Genomic DNA, 23,961 nt, shown 5'->3' with positions numbered 1-23,961 from the left:
TCGCCTATACATTAGATTATAATGCAAAATTACTGTTAATTTTTTAGATGTGATAATGATACTTTGCCTATACAGAAGAATTTATAGAAGAAAAATAGTAAAGTAATAAGGAGAGTCAGTTCAGTTCAGTCACTCAGTCGTGTCTGACTCTTTGTGACCCCGTGAACCGCAGCACTCCAGGCCTCCCTGTCCATCACCAACTCCTGGAGTTTACCCAAACTCATGTCCATTGAGTCGGTGATGCCATCCAGCCATCTCACCCTCTGTCGTCCCCTTCTTCTCCTGCCCTCAATCTTTCCCAGCATCAGGGTCTTTTCCAATGAGTCAGCTCTTCGCATCAGGTGGCCAAAGTATTGGAGTTTCAGCTTCAGTATCAGTCCTTCCAGCGAACACCCAGGACTGATTTCCTTTTACTTGCAATTACTTGTAAATAAGTAAAAAATAAAACTCTGTGTATGTGTGTATACAGACATATGAAGTGGCTTAAACTTAACAAGTGATGAATCTTAGATGAAGGATATATGAGTGTTTTTTCAACTGGTCTTTCAACTCTTCTATATATCTGAAATTTTTCAAAATAAAATAATGAGGGGAAGAAAAACTCCATCAGCACCATGTAACACGTGCGTGTGAGCCTCAGAGCTCCTTTCTCCTCCAGTCACTGGGCTGTGAAGCTCCACACTCGGTCAGGCTGGGGGTGTTCTGGGGTCATGTCGACACATGCGATCATCCTCACGTCTGACCCTGGCACTCAGAGCTAAGAGCCCCTCGGCTGGGTGAGCCTGTCCCACCTCCCTCTTCCTAATTAGCAGACTCTGTTCTTGTCGTCGAGGCCTCGCGGCACCCACACTCTCCTTGCTTTCTGAGAGGCAGGGTGGAACTGTTCTTGGTTTGAATCCTGACCTGCCGCTTACTAGTTATGTCATCTTGGGCAAGTTATTTCACTTCTCTGACCCAGCTTCCTTATCTGTAATATAGACTACTGTGAAAATAAAATAATACATGCTAAAGTACAGACAGTTTGGGACTTCCCTGGTGGTCCAGTGGCTGGGGCTCTGTGCTTCCACTGTAGAGGGCAAGGGTTTGATCTCTGCTCGGGGAACTAGGGTCCCACAAGCTGTGTGGCAGGGCCAAAAATATTTTTTAAAATAAGACAGCTTATATAAAAGGCCTAGCACTTTAAGAATGCTGTAGCGTCCACTGCTATTGAGTGATGATGATAATGGAAACTGATGTTATTGGCCACTTACTGCCATTAGCTGGGTGGTTTTTGGACAACTTCTCTTACTAGCTTTTTCTCATGGACAAAACGTGACCCATAGCATCTACTACAAAGAGCCACTATGAACAAGTAAGTTAATAAAGAGCAAAGTCTCCTGCAAACTGTGAAGGGCAAAGCAAGTGTGTTCTTAGAGTAACTTGGTAAGCACTGCAGATAGAAAAGATAGATCATACAGGGTCCCCTCCTCCACTTCCAAGAGCTTATAATGGGTTGAGGAAGAGAAAATCTAAACAAAACTTGATTAACAGTGCAGGGCGAGAGGCCGAGATGGGGCATCCGCCATCAGCCACCCACCCTTAGCGTATCTCATTTGTCCTCTGGCTGCTAAATTTCAGGTAGACGAGTATGGATGTGCAGTGCCCAGGACGGCTCAGTGCAGACCATGAGTTACATGAGGTGGAGGGGAAGACCCCGTTTGGGGCACGCAACTCCAGCTCCTCTCAGCATAAAAGGCACACTTTTACATGAGCTCTGAGCTGGGAGGAGACACCAGGTTCAGGTTCTTAGGAACCACATGTCTCTGGACAAGCCCCTCTCCCTCTCTGGGCTCAGTCCCCCAACCCGTAAACTGAGGGGATTAGACTTTCCCCTGGATGATCCAAGGCTCCAATCTCAGCACCACGTACCTCCCCACACCCCGCCCCCCAGGTGATCTCAGGCCAGCTGCTCGGCTCCTCATTTCTGAAGTGGCAACATCACCTATTTTCAGGTAGGCAGTGAGGACAGAACTCAGTTCTGGACGGTGGTGACGTGCCCGGCACGGGGGCCGGCAGCAGGGGCAGGGCCTTCCTTCATGCTCCCACCTTCTGATGTAAGGCATCTGGGTACCTGCCTTCTTCCTTCACTGAGGAGAGGAACAGCGTCCCACTCACCCCTGCAAGACTCAGCACCATGCAAAGGGCCTTCGGAGTAAGCCCTCAGCAAACATTTCCAGAGTGAACACTGTGGGCGTGGCGAGCACCAGCGGTCCAGGTGGGGGAGCACTGAGGTTTCGCAGCTCCCGGTCACCGGGCCCCGCCCGCCCCTCTCCTGTCTGAGGTGGAGGAGAGCTGCTGCAGACGAACCTGCACCAACCACTGGCTGGGGCCCTGTTACACCCCTGCCATGGTATGTGCGCTGCAGGGCACGGGAGCACCAAACGCGTCCTCCTCTCCACTGCCAATATCCTGCCTTTGTCTGTTGCAAGTAGCCCAGGCCAGGACTGGGAAGGGGCCAGGGAGAGGGGCAAGTGCAGGCATGCAGGAGCCAGACGTGCTGGCCTCCTGGGAAGAAGACCTGGCCGGAGTGTGACACCACCACGCACATATTTGGGTCAAGGAATGCCTCTGCGGGGCACAGCCGGCTGCTCAGCCAGGGCCGGCCACCACAGGCGTCTCTGAAGAACAGGAAGCTGAACGTCTGACAGGAGGACGGGCTGCGGGTCCCCAGGCTGCTTTACACAGGACACAAGTGGTTCTGGGCCTCCAGGGACACTGCTGCGGCAGATTCACTTAAATGTTCACAGCAGCCACGGTGACTTGTTTCGAGAATGTAACCATACTCCATGAGACACCTAACTTTCATGAGCTCTAATCCTGACCGAACCCCGCAGGGTGATAGGATTAGCCCTGTTTCACAGACTAGGAGACTAAAAAGCAGAGTCAAGTCACTTCTGCGAAGTCGCCCGGAACACACATGACGAAGCCGGAATCTGCACCAACGTGTGCCTCCGCTTCATGGTGCAGCACGTCCACTAAGCTGGGCCGTGGGGCTCTCATCTGTGAAGACACAGAGGCTGGAGCCCTGAGAGCACGCGTCCCTTTGCGTGTCAACACCTGCTGGTGCTTCTCCTGAAGCCCAAGGACCCAACGTTAAGTGCACAATGACTCTCCTCCTCCACTGAGTCCATGGCAGGCTGGTCCCCAGCAGACTCTGCCCCTATTAAAAGGGTCCAAAACGCACTCTGGGAATGTAAGGTGTGACTCAGGAGAATTCCACCTTGTTCCTCAGGGGCCATGGCCACAATACCTTCTCCCCAAAGCCTTTTCTAGCCTTCAACTTTCCGAAGTTTCAAGTGAAAATTAGCATGTGCCCTGGCTACAGGCCCAGGGCATCGAGCTTGGAGGTGGTGGGCCTGGCGGTGGAGCCAGACCCCAGGGCCAAGGCATCAGCCAACACACTCTCCAGAGCAGTGAATGGAGCAGAGACTCTCCAGCCACAGGCTTTAACAACCTCCAGAACTTTCCCCGAGCACTATGGAGAGCCTGGGCAGCTAGAGTGGACCAAACCCTGATGGTCAGTTCAGTGGGCAGCTCAGATCCAAGCTAAAGCCTTTAGAGTCAGCAGGGAACATACTGGTTAAAAAATAATAATCAAACTTAAAGTTTCATAAATAACTTCTCTTAAGACCTGGGTCCACATTCCATCTTTGCCACTCACCATCTGAGTCACCTGAAGCCAGTTACTTCATGATCCAGGCCTCAGTGTCCTCATTCGCACACTGGTGATGATGAGAATTAAACCACGTACAGACGCCCAGCGAGAGCCTGGCCCAGAGCGGGGGCCCAGGAAGTGCTCATCTCCCCGCCTCCCTCTCCGATTGGAGAACACCCAGGGTGAAAGGAGACAGGCCCGTCCCTCTCCCAGGCCCAAGCAAGAGGGACCTGTTTCTTGGCCCAGAACGAAACAGATTTCTGGAAACAGGGAAGGTCCCCAAATGAATTATCTACCTAGCCAGTTAAAAATCAATTGATTATAATCAATTCTGACCAATTAGGAAACAGTTACTGTTCATGGAGGGTGTGCAAGATGGAACAAGCAAGGTGCTGAGAGAAGCCAAGTGAGATAAGACAGAGGCCCCGCCCTCAGTCACATGAAAATTCTTCAGACCAAATGTTTACAGGTAAATTTTCCACCTTTGGTGGTGAGAGCGCCAGAACAGCCATTGTTGCCGCGGATTTACACAGGTTAAAGAACAAGCCCTCCAGCGCGCTGCTTGAGGGCCTGGCCGGATGCTTGTCCTTAGCCTCTGACTGAGCAGAAAGCAGAGTGGGAGAAGCTTCTTCCAGCCCCTGCCTCTGAGCACTGACTGGGGTGCACGGGGCACCTGGCAGATCTCTCTGCTCTGGCCTGAGTGTCACGACTGGGGTCGCCACACCTCCTCTGGGCCCGAAGGGGTGGGGGGCAGAATAGAGCAGGGGCCCAGAGACTCTGGTCCATCAGAGCTCAGCCTTCTACCACCGCAGACCCCCTATCACCCCTCCTTCCAGTAGACCCTGCAGACTGAAACAGGCTGTCAATTAAGCTGTAATTACTATGGAATAAATAGGTTGTTATCCTGTTTGAAAAAATTAACCAAACACATAATGAGCTTCTGATCAGCAAGAAATAAGTGTTGCCAGAGTGCGCTGACTCAGTTCCAACCAGAAGCCAGAAAGCCTGTGGTTTCAAGTCATCTGTGCCGTGGTGCTGCAGCTAATGGAAGAGGGCTTGTGTGTCTGAGGAGCCACGTGGGTTGCAGAGCTGGGAACCATTCACCTGATCTGAGTCCTTCATTTTTCAGAGGAGAGAGAGTCCCAGGGGACCTAAGGCAGCTGCCAAATATGACTGTGAAGGTGGGCAGGGTTAAGAATAGTTTCTCCCTTTGAACAAGGGTTGCTTTAGAATACAAAGATGCACTTGTTTTCTTCAAGAGACAATGTGTAAACCAAACTCACTAAATCAACGTCAGGCATTAAGGGGAAAGCTGTAAAAAGAAAAATCCTTTAATGATGTCAGACTCAAGTCCCTCCTTAATTTTCCTCTTCTGTAAATTCCGACTGGAGGGGTTTTCTTACTCGCGAGGACGCTCATGACTACGTCTCAGCCCCCAACCCTGGTGCACAGGCAGAAGGGGACGATGCCTGCCTGCCTGGCGGGCAGGGGTGCCTGGGGCACAGAAATCGCATTCTTCATCCTCGGCTCCCACTTCCCTCCCCGGCGAGCTGTCACGCCTGATCATGTCCCCATGGAATCTGGTTGCGTCACTCTCCTTGAAGCTGCAGACCCAGAACTGTGTGCTCAAGGCCTGGGGTCAAGGACTTAATTTCTTCCACAGAATCTGGCAAGGGTCGTGTCGAGGAGCCCAGGAAATCCAGTCCCTATGCTCCGCAGGGGAGGAAACCGAGGCCCAGCGTGGGGTCAGGCACCTGGTCAGAGGGCAGCCCTTGAGGACATCCTGCAATAAAGGAGGGGGTGAGGGCAGAAGCGGCTTTCTGACCAGGCAGTGACACTGGTGACTGGCTGGACTGCTACCTGGGAGAGGAGAGGGTCTGGGTGGTCCCTGGGTGGGGAGGCGGGGCACAGAGCCCCATGCTCAGCTAGCTCTTCAGAAGTGGCTTCAGGAATGTGGCCTCCCATCTGGGGGGAGGGGAGAGCGGCTGTGGCCCGCCAGTCAGTCCCCCCTGACTCCAGCTGGGCAAACAGAGTTGCGGGGAGGGCCGTCAGGTTGCCCGGAGGGGCTGGGGCAGAGCAAGACAAAGCACAGGCAGACCTGGGTGGCGCAGTGGCCGGGTCCTCACAGGTCCACGCTGACTGCCCATTATCTGCTTGAGCTCCTGAGAGGCTGTGTTGTGCCCCCAGAGATTAAAAGGGGCACACATTCCTGGCTTCTAAGGGAGCCACCCCACCCCCAGGCTGCCGATCCAGGATTAAGAGTAAGAGGGATTAATGAGGCCCTGGCTTAAACTAGTGGCTGCTTCAAACACTTGGCATCTTGGTTCCACATGGTACAACTCAAGATCAATCCCCATCCCCAAAGGCCCTGCAGAGGAGGATCTCTGCTGTCCCCGCCATGTGCCAGGAAAACTATGGGGAAGCCTTTCCCTGCTTGCTGCTCCCTCTTTCCTCTGCGAGGAAAGCAAACCTGAGAACGGTCCTGGGGAGATACACGCAGGGGGAGATGCAGCCTCCCGAGGATGAGAAAACAAACCGATGGAGACGGACGAGGCTGGCCAGAGAGACCCCGCAAGTTAACTGTTGAAAGCAGCTACCACATCTGTAAAATGGGGACACCAAAGGTCTTGAGGTTGTCAAGAGACTGCAGGATGAAGTGCCGGGCAGGATGTCTGGAAGAGGCAGCCCCGAGGACCAGTTTTATCCCGCCCCCTCAGACCCTGGGGTTTCCCACCACTCGACCAGGGTCCGGTGATTCTGAGAAGCCACGTGGTGCTCTGCTTTTCTGCCCAGGGCACGGCCACCCGACTGATCCCCGCGGCGCGATCTGGGCAAGGAGCTGGGCTGGGGACGCCAGAGGGAGAAGCTGACCAGGACCACTGGTGAGGGGGAGGCAGACCTCAGAACAGGCTGCTCCCAAAGAATGAAAACAAGCTCCACCCCAGCCAGGAATGGCTCCAGCCAGGAGGGACCCAGAGGCCAGAACCCCCTGGGGAGTTTCTGTAGGGAGGTGGGGTGGGGCAGACAGCAGAGAAAGGCAGGTCGGAGGTAGACCGGAAGTTTCCACATCTCCCCGTGAGAAGCCCCGCAGAAGCTTGGGCCTGGGGACCTGGCAGGCATGGGGGCTGGCCCCCCAGCTTGGGACCCTCCAAAGCCGGCTGCCCCAGGTCTCACGTGCCCAGGTCTTTGCCAGGCAATACTACTCACAGGGAATGCAGGAGCCCTTAGAGGCCAGAGGCCAAGGTGCCTGCTATTAAGAGAACAAACGTGTGTAATGAGAGAGCTTACAGTGTACTGGGCTGCCCACACCCAGCCTCGCCGGCTTCCACGCTGTTTGGCAAAACCTGCCCATCCTGCTTGTTGGGACAAATCCCCGGGCAGGCGGCACAGCCCACAGGTGAGACGTGGAGAGCTGGAAAGAACAGCCCCTCCTGCGCTCCCCCAGGATGAAGTAGCACCGTGAGCAGGCCAGCTCGGCAGCACCTTGCACCTCTCGGAGGCTCGTCCAGGTGCGTCTGGGAAGCCCCGGGAGGCCAAGCTCCGGGCGGCTGCGGCCCGACCGCCCCTCCCCTCCCTGTTCCCAGCACCTGGGGTGGGGGGACCTGGTTCCGTGGGGAAGCAGCTCCCACTGGCTTGTGCCTGACAGACGCGCGATGGGAGGACAAGAAAAACCCAAGAGGCAGAGTGGGGCGGCCTTGGCCCTCCCCTCAGGACCGGGGCCCAAAGAGGAGATGGGAAGCGCGACTCACCGGAAGGGGTCTCTGGAGGTGAAGTAAGCCTGGACGGACAAGTAACTCCCCATCTTCTTCCCACGCCAGACACACAAGACACAAGCTCAGCTGCAAACCCGTCGGGGAGGGCCTCCGGCCTGCGGGCGGCCACCATGACAGGCCTGGGGCTCTGGCAGCGCTGGCTGCCCAGCTCACCTCTCCCTCCGGGGCGGCCGGAGGGGCGTGAGCGCTCTGAGCCCCTTGCCCCCCAGCGAAGTCCCGCAGGAGCTCATGGCTGGGACGCTGCTCCCCGGTTCTCCGAGGCTGGGCGGCCCCTCGGGACTCAGGAGAAGCACCTCTCTGCAGAGGCTACACGCACTCAGGCATTCTCAGGCAGGGGCCGGTGACTCGCCAAGAAAGAGGCGCTGCTGTCAAGTTAGCCTTCCTCGGCAGCCCCACCCCTGCCGGGGGAGGGAGGGAGGAAGGGGAGGGGCTCCGCGCGGAACGAGGTGTGTGGTTGGAGCAGCTATTAGGAAACAGACCTTGCAGGCAAGGGGTGGAGCCGAGCGGGAGGGAGGCTGCAGGCTGGCGCCGCAGACAATAACCAGGACTGGCTGGGTGTCCATCCCTGAGCCTGGGGAAGGGCAGGGCAGGAGACGGGGTGGGCACAGCTGCCCCAAGTGTCCCCGGCCTGAAGAGCTGCCCAAAGGATGGGAACTCTGCTCGGAAATGAAGAAAAGCCCAGGAGACCAGCTCCAGGCCAAGCCACACCCCCTAAAGGGGGGGGCCCCTCCGGCCCCAGAGGCCGGTCCAGAGACCCAGGGCCAGGGAGCTGCCCTCTGGGCTCTCGGCTCCGGCTGGCATCTACTAGGTACTGGCACGAGGGTCCCCATTCATTCCTTCCCTCTGTCTGGCCTGGGCACTCCACTTGTGGGCAGAGCTGCACCGCGGATGAGGAAACAAGGCCCAGAGCGCTATGTTGCCTGCCATTTCTCCTGTGACAAGCGCCATGTGATACTGTCTTATTTCTCTGACATGGGGGCTATCTCCTCGGTGGAAACAAGGGAAACGAGGTACAGAGAGATTAAGTCACTTACCCATGGTCAAATAACTAGGCGGCAGGGCTGGTATTTAAATGCAGGCTCATGTGACTTTAGAGCTGGAGATCTCAGCCGCCGAGCTTCATTCTGCCTCTTCAAGGTAAAACATCTCCCGCAAAACCTTTCTGCACACAGGAGGAGCACAGGGACTGGAGTCCAGGTCACTTGTGCCCTCTCATTCATTCATTCATTCATTCATTCCCGGAATGCCACCCTTCGGCCTCAGCAGGCAGTGGTGCTTCTTCCCCGGTGTCCACGGTAACCAGGCTTCTCACACTGAAAACCAGGGCACGATGGAGGGCAAGGCCCAGGGTGCCTGTGGGGACGATGAGCCAGGTGTCTGGAGAGGGGACTGGCTAAACCAGGGCCCACCATCGAGAGAGTCCCTTACCCTCTGCCTGAGGAAGACAGGGGCACGTCCAGACCCCACTGTTGGACTTGAGGGAGCGATGCCTGCTTTCTCCCACCCGACACATGCTCCTCTCCATGCAAGTCACCCTGTCCCAGAGACAGGAAAGCCCGTGGCGAAGGTGGAGGCTGGGAGCTGGGGGGGCCTCTTCCCATTCCTCTACTGATGGGGCACAGGGATAAGGACGCAAGTGATAAGACAGGGTGTCTGCACCCTGTTATAAGCTACCACTTATGGAGCACTTAGGATGTTCCAGGCCCTGCATTATCACTTATCTGTCATACTTAAATGGCCAATACATGGGGTAGATGTTATCACCCCCGTTTAACAGATGATGAAACTGAGGTTCCTAAGTGTTGTGTCACTAGCCTGAAGACAAACAGCTGCTGAGTGAGAGAGCTGGGTTTCAAATCCAGTAAGAGCCGGGGTTGGGACACTTTTTCTGTAAAGGGCCAGAGAGCAAACATTTCAGGCTTTGCAGGCCTAAACTGAATACGGATTGTGTCACTGCAGCACGACAGTGGCCTATATATATAACACAAACGGATGGATGTTGCTATATTCCAATAATGCTTTACTTATGGATATGGAAGCGTGAATTTTGTGCTGTTTTCACATGCCACAAAATATTCTTTTGCTTTCCTCTGTTTAAGAATGTGAAGGGACTGCCCTGGTGGTCCAGTGGTTAAGAATCTGCCTTCCAACACCAAGGACATGGGTTTGCTCCCTGGCCAGGGGACTAGGAACCCACATGTCGCAGAGCAACCACAACTAGAGAAAGCTCACATGCTGCAAGAAGACCCAAGGCAGTCAAATAAATAAATAAATATATTTTTTGGAAAAAAAAAAAAAGATAAAAAGTGTGAAAATCAAAAGGTTGTACAAAAAGAGGCAGTGGGCTAGTCTGCTGGCTTCTGCCTCACAGGCAGCTCCCTCAACCACACTGTACCTGGCCTCTAATAGTGAAGACCACTTCCTGCATTCCTGCGGACGGCAGCCACGTCTGTGTCCTGCCACACGGGCCCCACGCTCCAGCCCCCGAGGCGGCCGGCGGGCAGTGAGCACTGGACCAGCACGCGCCCTGCCCCAAGCCTGCACGCAGCACCTTACACACATGAATGAACTTAAACCACGCCAGCTGACAGTCCTGTGACTCCCCCCTTTCTACGGTGGAAGGAACCGAGGTACAGAGTATAAACCCCATGCCTGAGGTCAACCAGCTGCACGTGTGAGAGGTGGAGCGAGGATTCGAACCTGGGCTGTCAATCCTGGGCTCTACCGTTGCTATGCTGGAGCCTGGCCTGGGACTGCAGCCAGACTGTCTGGGTTTGAATGCGACAAGGCCCTGCACGTAAGCCCTTGGCACGCAGTCTGGAACACATTAAGGGTTGATAAATGTTAGCTGCTAATATCATTAAGACCATTGTTACTACCGCTACAGGCTCACTCTGTGGCCTTCAGCAAGTTGCTGCCTCTGTCTCGGTCTCAGTGATGTCTCTAAAAAACTGCCAGCTTCCACGTTTTTCAGCACTATGCAGAGGGCTCCCTGTTTCCCTGGGTCTCAATTTGAGTTTAGACCTCTTGAGCTGACCCTGGGAGGATCAGTATTCCGTCCTGGGGGCCACACAAGAACCAGAGGGGGGAGCCGCAACAGAGCGGAGGGGGGACGGCACGCGGGATACTGAAAGGCCCGCCCAGCTGGAGAGCGGGGAGCTCTTTCCTTCCAGCCAACTACTTCTCACCAAAAATCTATTATGTTCCCCTGTAATTCAATCAGGCAAGGAGGGGGCCCCAAATTAAGTCTGGAACTAGCAAATTATCTTCTAATTGCACCTTCCGATTTCCATCTGATGAACAGAGTGCGGGTGGAAGAAAATGCAAGCCACAGCGAGACAGGGCCAGGGAGCCCATGAGCATAACTCCTCTTGACATTTCACACAGCTCTGCTGTTCCAGCGGCGGCGGGCGCAGTGAGTCGGTGTCTAGGAATGCGAGCGAGGCTGCAGGCTCTCTCCATCCCCCTGCTCCCTCACAAAGGACTCGGTGGGTGGGTGGGCGTGTGGGGAACTAATGTGAGGACCTCCCCCAGGAAGAGGTGCAGCCACCTCCCAGGCCCCTCCCAGGTAGAGTCTGCTTGACCCCCATAAATCCAGACCTCCAGAGAAACCACGAAAGATGGGGGACCACCAGATGTGAGAAGCCGCTGGCGGCTCAGACCCAAGTGTGTGGCTCCTCGGGGCCAACTTCGAAGGGCCCGAACCCCTCAGAATGGGAGCTGAAAGGTCCCAGTGGAGGCTGTATTTCTACGCCCTGCCCCTGGATATTGGTTCTGGGTGGGAAGCCACTCTTCTAGGTACCAGAGCAGCTGGCACAAGACGCGGCAGCTGCCAGAGGCAGTGCCGGGAACCCTCGACTGGCGGTGACGGCGGGGGAAGATGGCAGGAGAGGCAGTAATCTTTTGCACGTTTCACAAGCTGGAAACCTGGCAGGGAGCCCAGCTGACCGACTCCTCGGAATCAGCTGAGGAGTGGGGCTTCAAGGTGGCTGGTGAGAGGCTGGAGGGGACAGCCCTCAGGCCGGCGGCCCCAAGTGAACACTATGAATGAATGAATCACCCCAGCCTCTTCTCAGAGGCAGCTCTGGTCAGACAGCCTGACGCCTGGGGAACTCTGTCCCTGTGGGGCCCTCTACTGGCCGGGAGGACTCTGACCAGGGACGGGTACTCAGGGACCTTAGCCAGGGAGCAGCGTCAGCCCATCTGCTGGCCGTTCTTCCTGCCTCTGCTCTCCTTCTACTCCAGCTCATTTTCCACACTACAGCAGCAGTCAGCCCTCAGGAAGGAGAGTCCCAGCAATTCTACTGCTAGAAATCTTGCCCAGAGAAATATTCCTACAAATGTGCCGAGACACGTGTTCACAGCATGGTTTAATACTAAAAGATGAGGAACAATCCATGTGTCTATCAGCAGGACTGGGCTAAATCCAACTGCACATCCATGCGACAGAATACTATGCAGCTGTTAAAAATAATGAGGGAGACCTTAGGTCCTGAAACAGAAACTGTCCTGGATGAGGGGTTATATGAAAAATCTAGGCATCGGAGAGAATGTGCAGAGTGATCCCATTGTTTCAAAAGTCTGCATACATAGTCCTTAGCCATCCTGCTGGATTCTACCGCATGGCTAATTGGTTTCCTCTTTAGGGTAGTGAAACAAACAGCACAGATGAAACAGCATTCATTTTCTACCTTTTTGATACTGCTTACATTTTTTTTCCTTACACTTAAGTGCCATATATATATATATATATATATATATATATATATATTTTTTTTTTTTTTTTTTTGTCTGCTCCAGGTCTTACTTGCAGCATGAGGCCTCTAGTTCCCTCACTAGGGATCAAACCCGGGCCCCCTGCATTGGGAGAGAACAGTCTTAGCCACCGGGCCACCAGGGAAATCCCTAAGTGCAGCTTTTTTGGCTGTGCTGGGTCCTTGCTGCTGCTCACAGGTTTCTCTAGTTGTCGCTAGCAGGACTACCCTCTGGTTGTGTGCGCCGCCTTCTCATTGTGGCAGCTTCTCTTGTTGCAGAGCATGTGCTCTAGGGCTCGTGCGCTCACTAACTGTGGTGCGCAGGTTTAGTTGCCATGTGGCATGTACGATCTTCCCAGACCAGGGATGGAACCAGTGTCCCCTGCATTACAAGGCGAATTCTTAACCACTGGACCACTAGGGAAGCTCCTAAGTGCTGGTTTTTAAAATGATAAATGGACAAAACCAAAAAGAAGTCCCACGGTTTAGAGCAAACACCTCACACATTTTTCCTAGTGCTCCTGTCCAAAGCTAAGCCTGCCTGGGCGCCCTGCACTGGGGATCCCCAGGCTGTCTCCACAGCTTCGCTCCTGGGGTCACGGCTCTGGCCACCTCCTCCCCTCCACTTCCTCACCCGGCCACGCAGGCTCTCCCTGGGTAGTCAGTCCCCAAGCCCTTGTTCCCTTAGCTCCTTCTGAAGCCTCCTCCACCCGCAGCTGGCAGCTATCTCCTCCCTTTTCCAGGCCCACCTCCCACAGAGCACTCATATCTTCTCGGGAAGGGGATTCCCTGATGCATCCTCAAGCACATCACATAAGAGGGACTCAGAGCCTGTATCTACCTACCTCCAGATCGAATATGTGAGGTCCACACCTGATGTTCAGAGATGCCTAGTAAATGGTTCAGGAACCCTGTTATGAGCAACTTCTAGACTGGTGATGAAAACTAAGGTTTATAAAGTGTTTTCCATTTACAGAGAGCTTTCAAGCTCCTCAGCCAGGTCAGTCCCTGCAACAACCTAGAAAGGAGTATGTACAGCACAGACAAGGCAAGGGAAACCCAGAGATGTTAGCAACCCATCCAAGTTACTGTGGGAAGCTCAGGGCTGAGATTAAAAGCCGGGTCTGCCAACCTCCAGTCCTAAGGCCTTTCCTCAACAGGAGCCCAAGTGAGGTATTCAGGAATCCGGCCTCTGCAACAACACAGGGCCCCAAAGTGCTGGGTACCCTGAACTTCTGCCTCTGATTTCTCCAGATTTCCTGCCCACATTCGCACTGTTAGGATATCACAAAAGATTTTATCCAATGCCTTGTAGAATTCACGAGGACCCAGTGAGAATATAAAGTCAGGTCTAATGAGTCACGACGGATCCACGGCTGCTGGAGCCCCTGTCCTAAGTGTTCACTGCCCACCTATTCCATCATCTGCAAAATTCCACGGAACCCCACTGGAATTCGTCCACAAAGTCCCATCAGGACTCTGTGAAGGAGTCAAGCCAAAAAAGTAATGAGTACTTTTTCCAGGATCTCTATTCTTCTTCCTTTTTGAAAACCAGGCCAGTTAGCCACCTCCATTCTTATTCATGATTAGATCCCCAATGCCTGATACACAGCACATATTAACAACTATACAGTAACAAGCAATTCCCCCCGGGGGGATTACCCCATTCTGCACAGTTTCTCAAAAGTTACTAACAGCGGTTTTGTTCCTACACCCATAAGGTCCCCCCACCCCCGCCTTTCTTTCTTCAGTGTATTGAGGAATAATTTTTCCATCTAAACTAAACACATTTCACATGACTGGGTACCCTTGTATCCCTTGGGCTTTCCATCCTCCCTTCCGAGTTTCGAGGGGCTGGACCCTATATCTAAGGCTCTATTCGGATTTCTGTGCCATCTGATTAAGCTCGGTGCCAAGGACTGTCTTTCACCCTGTGTTTGTTAACACGACACCACGTTCCAGAAGTAGTGGACACTTGGCTCCCTTTCTGTAAAACACTGACCAAATTCCATGAGCCCTTTGCTGAGGTGGGCTTGCTCACATAACATTTTAATTCTCATAACCCTGTGAGGTTGGGGTGTAACAGTTCCATTTTACAGGCAAAATACTGAAATTCAAAGAGAAGGTCATTCAAGGTCACAGGTCTGAGAATAGGGAGAGCTGGGATTTAACCCAAGACTTTGGATTCCAGGTCCAAGAGTATCATCTCCTTTGTACTTATGAAGAACTGAAGCTCAAAGAGAAGGTCATTCAAGGTCACAGGTTTAGGAATGGGCAGAGCTGGGATTTAATCCAAGACTTTGGATTCCAGGTCCAAGGCACTAAAGTTGCCTTGAATAACTATTTTATACTTATTCTTTGATTTATAGTGGTGTTTCTGAAACCGTGGTTAAAAGAACAGCAGCAAGAGACGCCCCTGGGCAGCTTGTTAAAAATCAAGCTTCCTGAGCCCACTCCAGGCCGATGTAGTAAGAACTGCTGAGAGTGAGCCCAAGAACTGCATTCTGCGTAAGCCCCAGTGTTTCTGATGCAGACTGGAGGCTGAAAGCACAGCTTTCCTCTCTCTGTGCGCTCTCCCCCTTAATTCCATCCTATCCTCACACAAAATCCGAGAGGCAGGCAGGACAGATCACTAGCATCCCCTGCTACGAAGGAGGAAACGGCTACAGGCAGTCTGTTCATCTGCATATTCTGGATGCAGCTCGAGTAAAGAAAGGTTTGGTGGCTGACATCCTGTGAAGCCTTGGCTCACTGGGGACGCCCCGCTCCTGGTGCTGTTCTTACGCATCTGGAACCCACAGTAGCTGCCTCTCTCTTGTCCTCAGTGACAATGCAGTGTTGCTGCTCAAGGTACAGTGGGGAAAGGTGACTCCAGAATACAGGGTCATCTCATGAAAAGGCCACCTCTGGAACTGAAACAAGTTAACAAAGCAAAGCACAAGGGCTGACAAAAACAAAAACAGGGACTTCCCTGGTGGTCCAGTGACTAAGAAATTCTCTCAGTCTGGAGCTGCATCCAGTTCATCTTTGTATCCCAGAGCTCGGCAGGGGGGCCCAGGTTTGATCCCTGGTTAGGGCACTAGATCCCACATGCTGCAATTAAAGAGCCCACATGCCCCAACTAAGACCTGGCTCAGTCAAATAAATAAATATTTAAAAAACCAAAAACAGCCGGTGCTGCTGCAAGAGTCAGTGCTACTGATGGGAGCAGGGTGGGCTCCCCCTAATCTAACCAGGATCACTACCGGGTAAGGCAGGACCAGAAGGTGACTGACGCGTAGAAAACCACTCAGATAATCCGGCCTGAAGTACTGGGAGGTTTTTCCTGGTCACGGGGAGGAGGGTGGAAAGAGAGCTTGTTAGCACTCTTCCAGCACTGCCCAAGGGAGGAGAGGTTCTAGCACCATGGGCTGGGCTGTGCAGAAAGCATGCCATCCCTCAAGGCTGCGGCACTGTTGGCTCCAGACTGTAGAATGACATTTACAGATGGAGGTCTTATTCCATGCCCCCATGTCAGAAGAAGCGATCTCGCCTGGGAGAACACTGCAGAGCGAAGAGATGGTGATGACGTGTACTGGGCGGGCTTCATCCAAGAGTCGAAACAGAAAGTTGGTCATTGGACAAAAACATGGTTCACCTGACAAACCCCAAGTGCCCGCTGTGTTCTTGGCACTCTGCCGAGCTCTGGGATACAAAGATGAACTGGATGCAGCTCCAGACTAAGAGAATTTCATACTTGGGGAGTGATGCTAGACATGTAAACAAATACTGACGGAGCCACGCCTGAGGTTATACACGGAGAATAAGAGAAGGAGAAAGAGTCTCCTCTGATTGGTGGGGAGGAGAGCAGGTGCATGTGGGGAGGCCCCTCCATGAGGGACTGGCCGCATCTAACAGGCTGATCGCCAGGCAGACAAGAGGCATTCCAGCTGAAGGAACAACATGTGCAAAAGCACTGAGGCGGAACAGAGGAAGGCCCGTCTGCCGCAGCACTGGGCACATGTGAGCAAGCGAGCAGCGGGAGGCTGGGATGGTGAGGGAGGGCAGGGCAGACCACCATGAGCCAGGTCGCCCACGGGCAAGAGGAGTCATCAGAGGCATTAAGCAAGCAGAGACTCTCAACCAAAAGAACAGGAAGACTGAAATACAAAGGGAGTGCCGGTCCTGAGCGGCCAGTTCCTCTCCCACTACTGGCATTTGTCTCAAGTCCACAGCTGGCTGTGTGTACGTCCACTGAGGCCTGCTGGCCGGCTAGTGTTCACTAACAGCAGAGCACAGCTTTATCCTCAGGCCAGGTCTCCAGCAAGGCAGTCCTTTCATTTATTTTTTTAAAAGTCAGTTTAGGGACTTCCCTCATGGCCCCAGGGTAAGATACAGCACTTTCACTGCAAGGGTGAGGGTTCGATTCCTGGTCGGGGAACTAGTATTCCACATGCCATGAGGCCAAAAAAAAAAGAACCCAGGAAGCTGAATTAGGCATCAGAAAGCTGCAATGTGAGCATGAACCTAAGATAAAGGGAAATGAAGAGTCATGGAGAGAAATGTCATTCTGGGAGTTGTGAGTGTTAACCAAACCAGCCCTGCCTGCAACGAAGACGGCCCTTCTGGTGACTAAACCCAGATTCGGTATCTCTATGTGGACATACTGTTAGCTTTGCCTGACTTTTCACTTTCTGTTTCACTGCTGGACATTCTTCTACTGACTTTTCTTTTCTTTAAAAATCACTTATTTTGGCTGTGTTAGGTCTTTGTTGCTGTGCAGGCTTTTCTCTCGTTAGAGAGTCGAGGCTACTCTCTAGTGGTGGTGCAAGGGTTTCTCACCACAGTGACCTCTCCTGTGGAGCACAGGCACTGGGGAGCACAGGCCTCAGCAGTTGCAGCTCACGGGCTCTAAAGCACAGATTCAACAGTTGTGGTGCATAGGCTGAGCTGTTCTGTGCCATGTGGGATCTTCCTGGACCAGGGGTCAAATCCATGTCTTCTGCATTGGCAGGTGGATTATTTACCACTGAGCCACCAGGGAAGACTTCCACTAGTTTTTAAAATAATTTTAATTGAAAAAAAAAATCATTACTTCTTTAAGTATGTTCAGTTCAGTCATCAGATGTGTCCGACATTTGCGACCCCATGGACTGCAGCACGCCAGGCCTCCCTGTCCATCAGCAACTCCTGGAGCCTACTCAAACTCATGTCCACCGAGTCGATGATGCCGTCCAGCCATCTCATCCTCTGTCATCCTCTTCTCCTCCTGCCCTCATCTTTCCCAGCATCAGGGTCTTTTCCAATGAGTCAGCTCTTCGCATCAGGTGGCCAAAGTACTGGAGTTTCAGCTTCCACATCAGTCCTTCCAATGCACACCCAGGACTGATCTCCTTTAGGATGGACTGGTTGGATTTCCTTGCAGTCCAAGGGACTCTCAAGAGTCTTCTCCAACACCACAGTTCCAAAGCATCAATTCTTCGGCGCACAGCTTTCTTTATAGTCCAACTCTCACATCCATACATGACTACTGGAAAAACCATAGCTTTAACTAGATGGACCTTTGTTGGCAAAGTCACGTCTCTGCTTTTTAATATGCTGTCTAGGTTGGTCATAGCTTTTCTTCTAAGGAGCACGTGTCACCAATTTACATACTGATTCAGCCCTGGGAGACTCAGGGCTCCCTGGCAGCTGCCAACAAGCAGATAACAGTGACAAGTGCTTGCTCTGCCAGCCCTGGCCCCACCAGGGCCACACACAGCTTCACTCACTCGCCCCCACAATAATACCAGGAAGCAGGCAGTAGGCAACTTTCTCCATTTCACAGATGAAGAAATAAAGCACAGAGAGGGTGGGTAACCTGCTCAAGGTGCACAGCTAGTAGATGCCAGGGCCAGGATTTGCCTCCACGCAATCTGGTTCTAGAGTCTTTCTTAACTACCACACAAGACTGCTCCCATCCCACACGGACCCAACCAGTCTAATCCCCACAGGAAAAACTTCATCTCCAAGTTCTTGGGGAAGTGCCCAAATCCACACTCTCCCCACCATAAATCACCCAAAAGTAAAAGATACTTTCCCCCCCCACCTTATACTCAATGGTCATCTTTAGCTAATGCCATCTTTCAAAGATTTCTAAAAGTTTAAAAAACAAATAAAATTTAAAACTTACAACTAGAATTGGGATTTGGCAGATTTCAGGGCAGTTCATAACCAATTTGGGCCACAGTAGCTGAGCCCCTTCTCTCTCCAGGGCTTACTCCTGTCTGGACTGTACCTACACAGAAGGACAGGTCAAGACCTGCTGCTGGACAGGGGGACTCCTGGGCCAGCCTCTCGGGCTCCTTTGGGAGTAGAAGACAAGTCTTTAACTTCTCACCTCAACAGGTACAGGCAGCTGTCCCAAGTAACCCAACATTCAGAACCACTCACTCACTGCCGTTTACAGTAACTGCAGCCACAGAGGCTGCTGAGGGAAGGATGTGGGGAAGGAAGGGCAAGGAAAGGCCTCACTTACTTCACATCTCTTGGCCGCCTCCTGGCAATTCATTCAACAACTATCCCTCCCATGCCAACATGAGCTCAGTGGTGACACATGACAGGTAAAAAGCCCTGTGGTCCCCAACCAAGTTATACTAGCAGAGTACAGATCTGAGGATGTCATTAAGGAGATGATCAAGTGAATAAATGCGAGCTTAAACCCACAGAAAAGGCTTCAAAGGGAAAGGTCTGTGAAACAGGGGCCATGACCTATTCTGCAGTGACTTCCCTGAGACATCCATTCCTCATCCAGGTAGAGATCTGAAGGATGAGCAGGTGTTAATTAGACCAAAAGAGGGTGAGGAGGCATTTCAGGCAGAGTGAACAACAGGAACAAAGTCCCTTCAGAAGAAAAAAGAGCAAGTTTTGGACTTGTGAGGAGCAGCAAGGCTGAAGCAGAGGAAAACAGAGGCTGTGGGGCGAGGCCAGGTCACAGGGGGCTCTACAGGCACCCAAAAGGACTGTGGCCTTGATCTAAGAACACTAGAAAGTTGCTGAAGTGTATAAGGCAGAGAGATGACAGAATGTGATGTGGTCACACTGGTCCCCCTCCCCCCCCCCCCCAACAGATCACCTACTCTGGCTTCTCTGTGGAGAATGGACTAGGGGTGCAGAGTGACTATGGACAGTTAGATGTCTACTGTGGTCATCAGGTGAGGGATGGTGGTAACCCAGAACACAGTGGTGATAGGAGCAATGGAAAGAAGTGGAGGCATTCAAAGCCATTATATTACTATTTAAAGAGATATTAATAAAACCAGCAGGCTTGGATATGCAGATGACAAGAGGTGAAGGACACCTGGGCTGTGGCTTGGGCAGTGGGCGGATGGTGGCACCATTCAACGGGACAGGTAACAATGGAAAAGAAGTCAGTTTGGGGGGAAGACTGAAGGTCCAGCGGGGTCTGAGATGTCAACAAGACATCCAAAGGGACATGTGAGGTCGACAGAAGGACAGCTAGTCTAGAACTCAGTGGAAAGGTCTGGACTGGTACTGGGTTCATCAGTGTGTGGAGTATAGGTCACCATTGTGTGCAGGACGAGAGGAGCCGTGGGGGTGGGTGAGGCTGCCCAGGGAGGAAATAGAGTACCCGGAGGGGCGGCAGCATTTCAGAGCTGGGTAGAGAGGGGTGAACAAGCCACAACGACCACAGAGATCGGGGAAACTCGGGGAAGCCAAGGGGAGGGGCTGCTTCCAGAGTGACTGAGACACCAACAGTCAACGCTAACACCTATTAAGTCCTGATTACAGCCAGGCAGTGCTGAGTGCTCTGAGTACACAGTCAAATTTAGTCTGCACAAAGAATGACCTTTTGAGATGGAACCAAGTCACTCCTTTATAGAGGAGGAAACTGTGGCAAAGCAAGATGAAGGTGGCGACTCAAGAGGCGCTGGGATGGAAACTCAAGCAGCCTGACTGCGAACTCTGGTTCACATTACCACCTCCAGCGCAGCTCAGGAGGCCAGACAAGATGGACTGAAAAGTGGCTGGCAGACAGACTGGTGGGGCTATCCTCTGGACCACCAACAAGGGAACGTTCCAGGGGAGAGACACAGTGGAAGACAGACTAGAGCTCACTGTTAAGAATGCTCCAAGCTAGGAGACCAGGCCAAGAAGTCAAATCTGTATCCCCAACAGCAGCCAACTGCGTGCTTTAATACAGTAGATGATGCTCTAAGTGAAGTCAGATTGGCTAACTAAGGACCAGAGTTGCCCCTGCAGCTGCTGACCCTGCGTTGCCCCATCCTAACACTCTCAGTGCTCTCTGATCCGCTACGTCTGTGATGCTCACAGGGACTTCATGAGGTGGGTAACTTTTACCACGTCTTAGAGATAAGAAAAGGAGGCTCATCGTAGCTAAGGACCTGGTCCACAGTTACACAGCTGGCCTGGCTCAGTTAAAGCTCAAATCCAGGTCTATTGTTCCTTTGTGGAAGTCACAGTGGAAAGAACCTCCCCCACCACCCCCACCCCAAGCCAGAGAGACCTGAATTCAAATGTCAGCTCTGTGTGACCCTGAGCAAGTTACCTATCCTTTCTGGCCCTTTCTGTTTTAGGACAAAATGGGGTTGCAGGATCACTGTAAGACAAGCTAAGTGAAACCGATTCAATCAGATAATCTAAGTGAAACTCCCAATACAATGCTTAGTAAATATCAGTTGTCCATCCCTGGCTCCCCACAACCCCTCTCCATCTCTGCCCCAATAGCTGCTGCAGATCTTCTATGGGATCTTAGTTTTCTCTTTCCAGAGAACAGAGCAAGACTAAGGCGCACAGCTCTGCTGCATATCAGCAGTCCCACCTTGTCCACGATGGAGTCCCCTGTGGGGGCAGAAGGCGGCCCAGGTGTTTGCCCTTTCCCTTCCCGGTGCGGCAGGCCGCAGGCCCCTGACCACCCGCCTTAACGCCCTGCTGCTGACAGTTTCCTTAGACACAAACTGGACAAACGGGTCAATGGGCATCAAGGGCTTGAGTGGCAGAAGCACCAACAGCAGGGGGCAGGGATGCTCCACAGACTCCCACGCCTGGAGCCGTTTAACGGCACTTTCTGTTGACACTCGAGTTCTCCAAGCCTTTGAACAGAGGCCCTTCAAAGTTAGCTGATACCACCAGTGGTCTCTTTTCACCTTGCCTTTACAGAAGAGGAAATCTAGCCTCAGGGAGGTTAAATGACCGCCCCAGTCAGGAATGCAAAGACTCTGGTAAGCGAGGAGGCAGGGCACCTCGATTCAGATCCCAGCTATGCCAGCTACTAGCTCTGTGACTGTGGGCAAGTAAGCTCCACTTCCCTATATTTGTAAAATAGGTAAGACCAGCACCACCATTATTAGGGTGCTGTGGAAATTAAATGAGATAATGTACGTGAAGTGCTTAGGACAGTGTCTGGTGCAGAGTGAGCACTCGATAAATGGTACCTGTTACTCTAATTATCAAGCTACTGTGCTTGTGTGGATAGGGGTGTGGGTGCTCTCAGCACCGCAGAAAACCCTCTGTCGTCAGCCAGCCCATTACAGCACAGTCGGTGGCTACGTCTGTGATTTCTTCACCAGCTTTTCCTGGAGTCACAAATTTAGAGGAAATGGTCTGCAGCTTGACGAAGTGATGACAGCTTTCTATCTGCGGCATCTCTTTTCCAGAGCTCTGCCTTTAGCAAACACTTCTCGAAAGAGAAAGCTCTTCATGGCCCTGAGGAAGAAGGCCCTGAGTGTGAGCAGGAGCCGTATGGGGGGAGGGGGCACGGTGTTTCCCTCTGAAGATGATGTCAGAGCAGGTCAGACAGCAGCATTCTAGGTTGGGGCCACGAAGACCAGCAGAGGCAGCTTTTCCCTCCTCCTTGGCCAAACGTCTCTGACGAGGGTGAAAAGGACAGTTTTCAGAAAACCCGTCACCTGCTTTGCAAACATGCCAAGAGACCAAGTCACCACTCATAGCTTCTTGTTTTAACCTCAGCTACAATGAGTGCCAAAAAATGGACGCTTTCAAATCATGGTGCTGGAGAAGACTCTTGAGAGTCCCTTGCACAGCAAGGACATCAAACCAGTCAATCCTAAAAGAAATCAACCCTGAACATTCACTGGAAGGACTGATGTTGAAGCTCCAATACACTGGTCACCTGATGGGAAGAGCTGACTTGTTGGAAAAGACCCTGATGCAGGGAAAGACTGAAGGCAGGAGGAGATGGGGGCCACAGAGGATGAGATGGCTGGATGGCACCACCGACTCGATGGCCATGAGTTTGAACAATCTCTGGGAGACAGTGAAGGACAGGGGAGCTTGGCTGGCCGTAGTCCACGGGGTCACAAAGTCAGACCCAGCATATTGACTAACAACAGCAAAGGGTGAGCGGCCCAGCTGCTTCCCTCCCCAGCAAGAGGGGCCAGTTTTCCAGAGAGCTTCAGAGAGGAGGGCCCCGGCTCTAGAGCCAACAGCACTGCTCATGGAGAAGGAAGGTCGGAGGAACTTAAGAGTCCAAATGGGCCCACTGCAAAGGCTGAGGAGAGGAAGCGGGAGGGGTGGTCACCAAGCATCCAGAGACCAGGGGGATCCTGGCCAGGCGCCCACCGGCACCAGCACAATTCTGGACTTCCAGGAGGTTTGTCACCTGGCCTCCACTGTACAGCCGCGGTTCCCAGCCTTAAGTGATTTCCTGTTGTCCGGGGAACCTGAGAATCTGGCGGAAGGCACTATCAGAGGCAAGATTACGGATGTGGCTGCAGACAGAGGATGGGCTGGTGTAAGAAGGCGAGGGGAGGAGTTTGGGCCAAACTCCAGCAATTTCTCCATTCAATATCCAGCCCCACCCTGTGACTAGGAAAACAAAGGTGTGGGGGAAGGGGAGAAGAAAAGTCATTTCCTTTATTGTAACTGGAGCCCAGCTGGGTAAGAGCGGGGCTGGGAATCACAAAGAATGGATTTTCTTTGGGTAGCTGGAAGGGAGGGCCCTGCTTCTGACAGACTTGAACCCAGACACTCTGAACCCACACTCTGAAATCAGATGAGCTGGGGTGGAAGAGACCTTTTAAGACTGTTCAGGCTGAGGCCTTGTGCTCCTTGTAACCAAGGTCACTTCTAGAGTCAGAGAGAAAATGCAGTCCTTCCAAGCCCTGAAGATATTCCTCCAATTTGGGGCAAAGTCAAATTAGCAAGATCGAAGCAATCAATCCTAAAAGAAATCAACCCTGAATATTCACTGGAAGGACTGATGCTGAAGCTCCAATACTTTGGCCACTTGATGTGAAGAGCTGACTCACTGGAAAAGACCCTGATGCAGGGAAAGACTGAAGACGGGAGGAGAAGGGGTGACAGAGGATGATATGGTTGGATATCACCGACTCAACAGACATGAGTTTGCGCCAACTCCAGAAGCTAGTGGAGAACAGGGAAGGCTGGCATGTTCCAGTCCATGGGGGTCACAGAGAGTCAGACAGGACTGAGCGACTGAACAACAACAACAAATTGGCTCCAGAGCAGCCAGTCTCCCCAGGGCAAACCGCCAGGCTCTGTCTGAGGGTTCCACGCCATCCACTTCATGAGAAAGCTCAGGAGTCGGGAGACGTGCCCCATCAGTAGAGCGAGATCAGAAAGATTCTGTCCTCGAGGCAAAGCTGCAAATAGGAGACTGACCTGAATGCTTCCCCCACAGGCATGACGTTGGTTTAACTGTGTCAGGGTGGTTCAAAGTTAAAATACACATGCGCATATAGGGGAATATAGACACACA

At 52.6% G+C, this 23,961-nt stretch overlaps 1 protein-coding gene across 2 annotated transcripts in view; it reads right to left on the bottom strand.

The window, feature by feature from the left end:
* LIMK2 (LIM domain kinase 2) overlaps positions 1–23,961 on the bottom strand; it is a 54,549-nt gene that overhangs the window by 14,165 nt on the left and 16,423 nt on the right. Inside the window, exon 1 of one of the 2 annotated variants that reach the window (XM_055549555.1) lies at positions 7,444–7,819. The exons of the other annotated variant lie outside the window; for it this stretch is intronic. Coding sequence (XP_055405530.1) covers positions 7,444–7,496 — 53 coding nt within the window. The 5' untranslated portion in view covers positions 7,497–7,819. Of the gene's footprint in view, positions 1–7,443; positions 7,820–23,961 lie in introns of those variants that run through there. 2 annotated transcript variants of the gene reach the window in all.

This window comes from Bubalus kerabau, chromosome 16, assembly GCF_029407905.1.
Source record: "Bubalus kerabau isolate K-KA32 ecotype Philippines breed swamp buffalo chromosome 16, PCC_UOA_SB_1v2, whole genome shotgun sequence".
Taxonomy (NCBI): Eukaryota; Metazoa; Chordata; class Mammalia; order Artiodactyla; family Bovidae; genus Bubalus; species Bubalus kerabau.
This window is presented reverse-complemented; position numbering and strand designations above follow the sequence as displayed.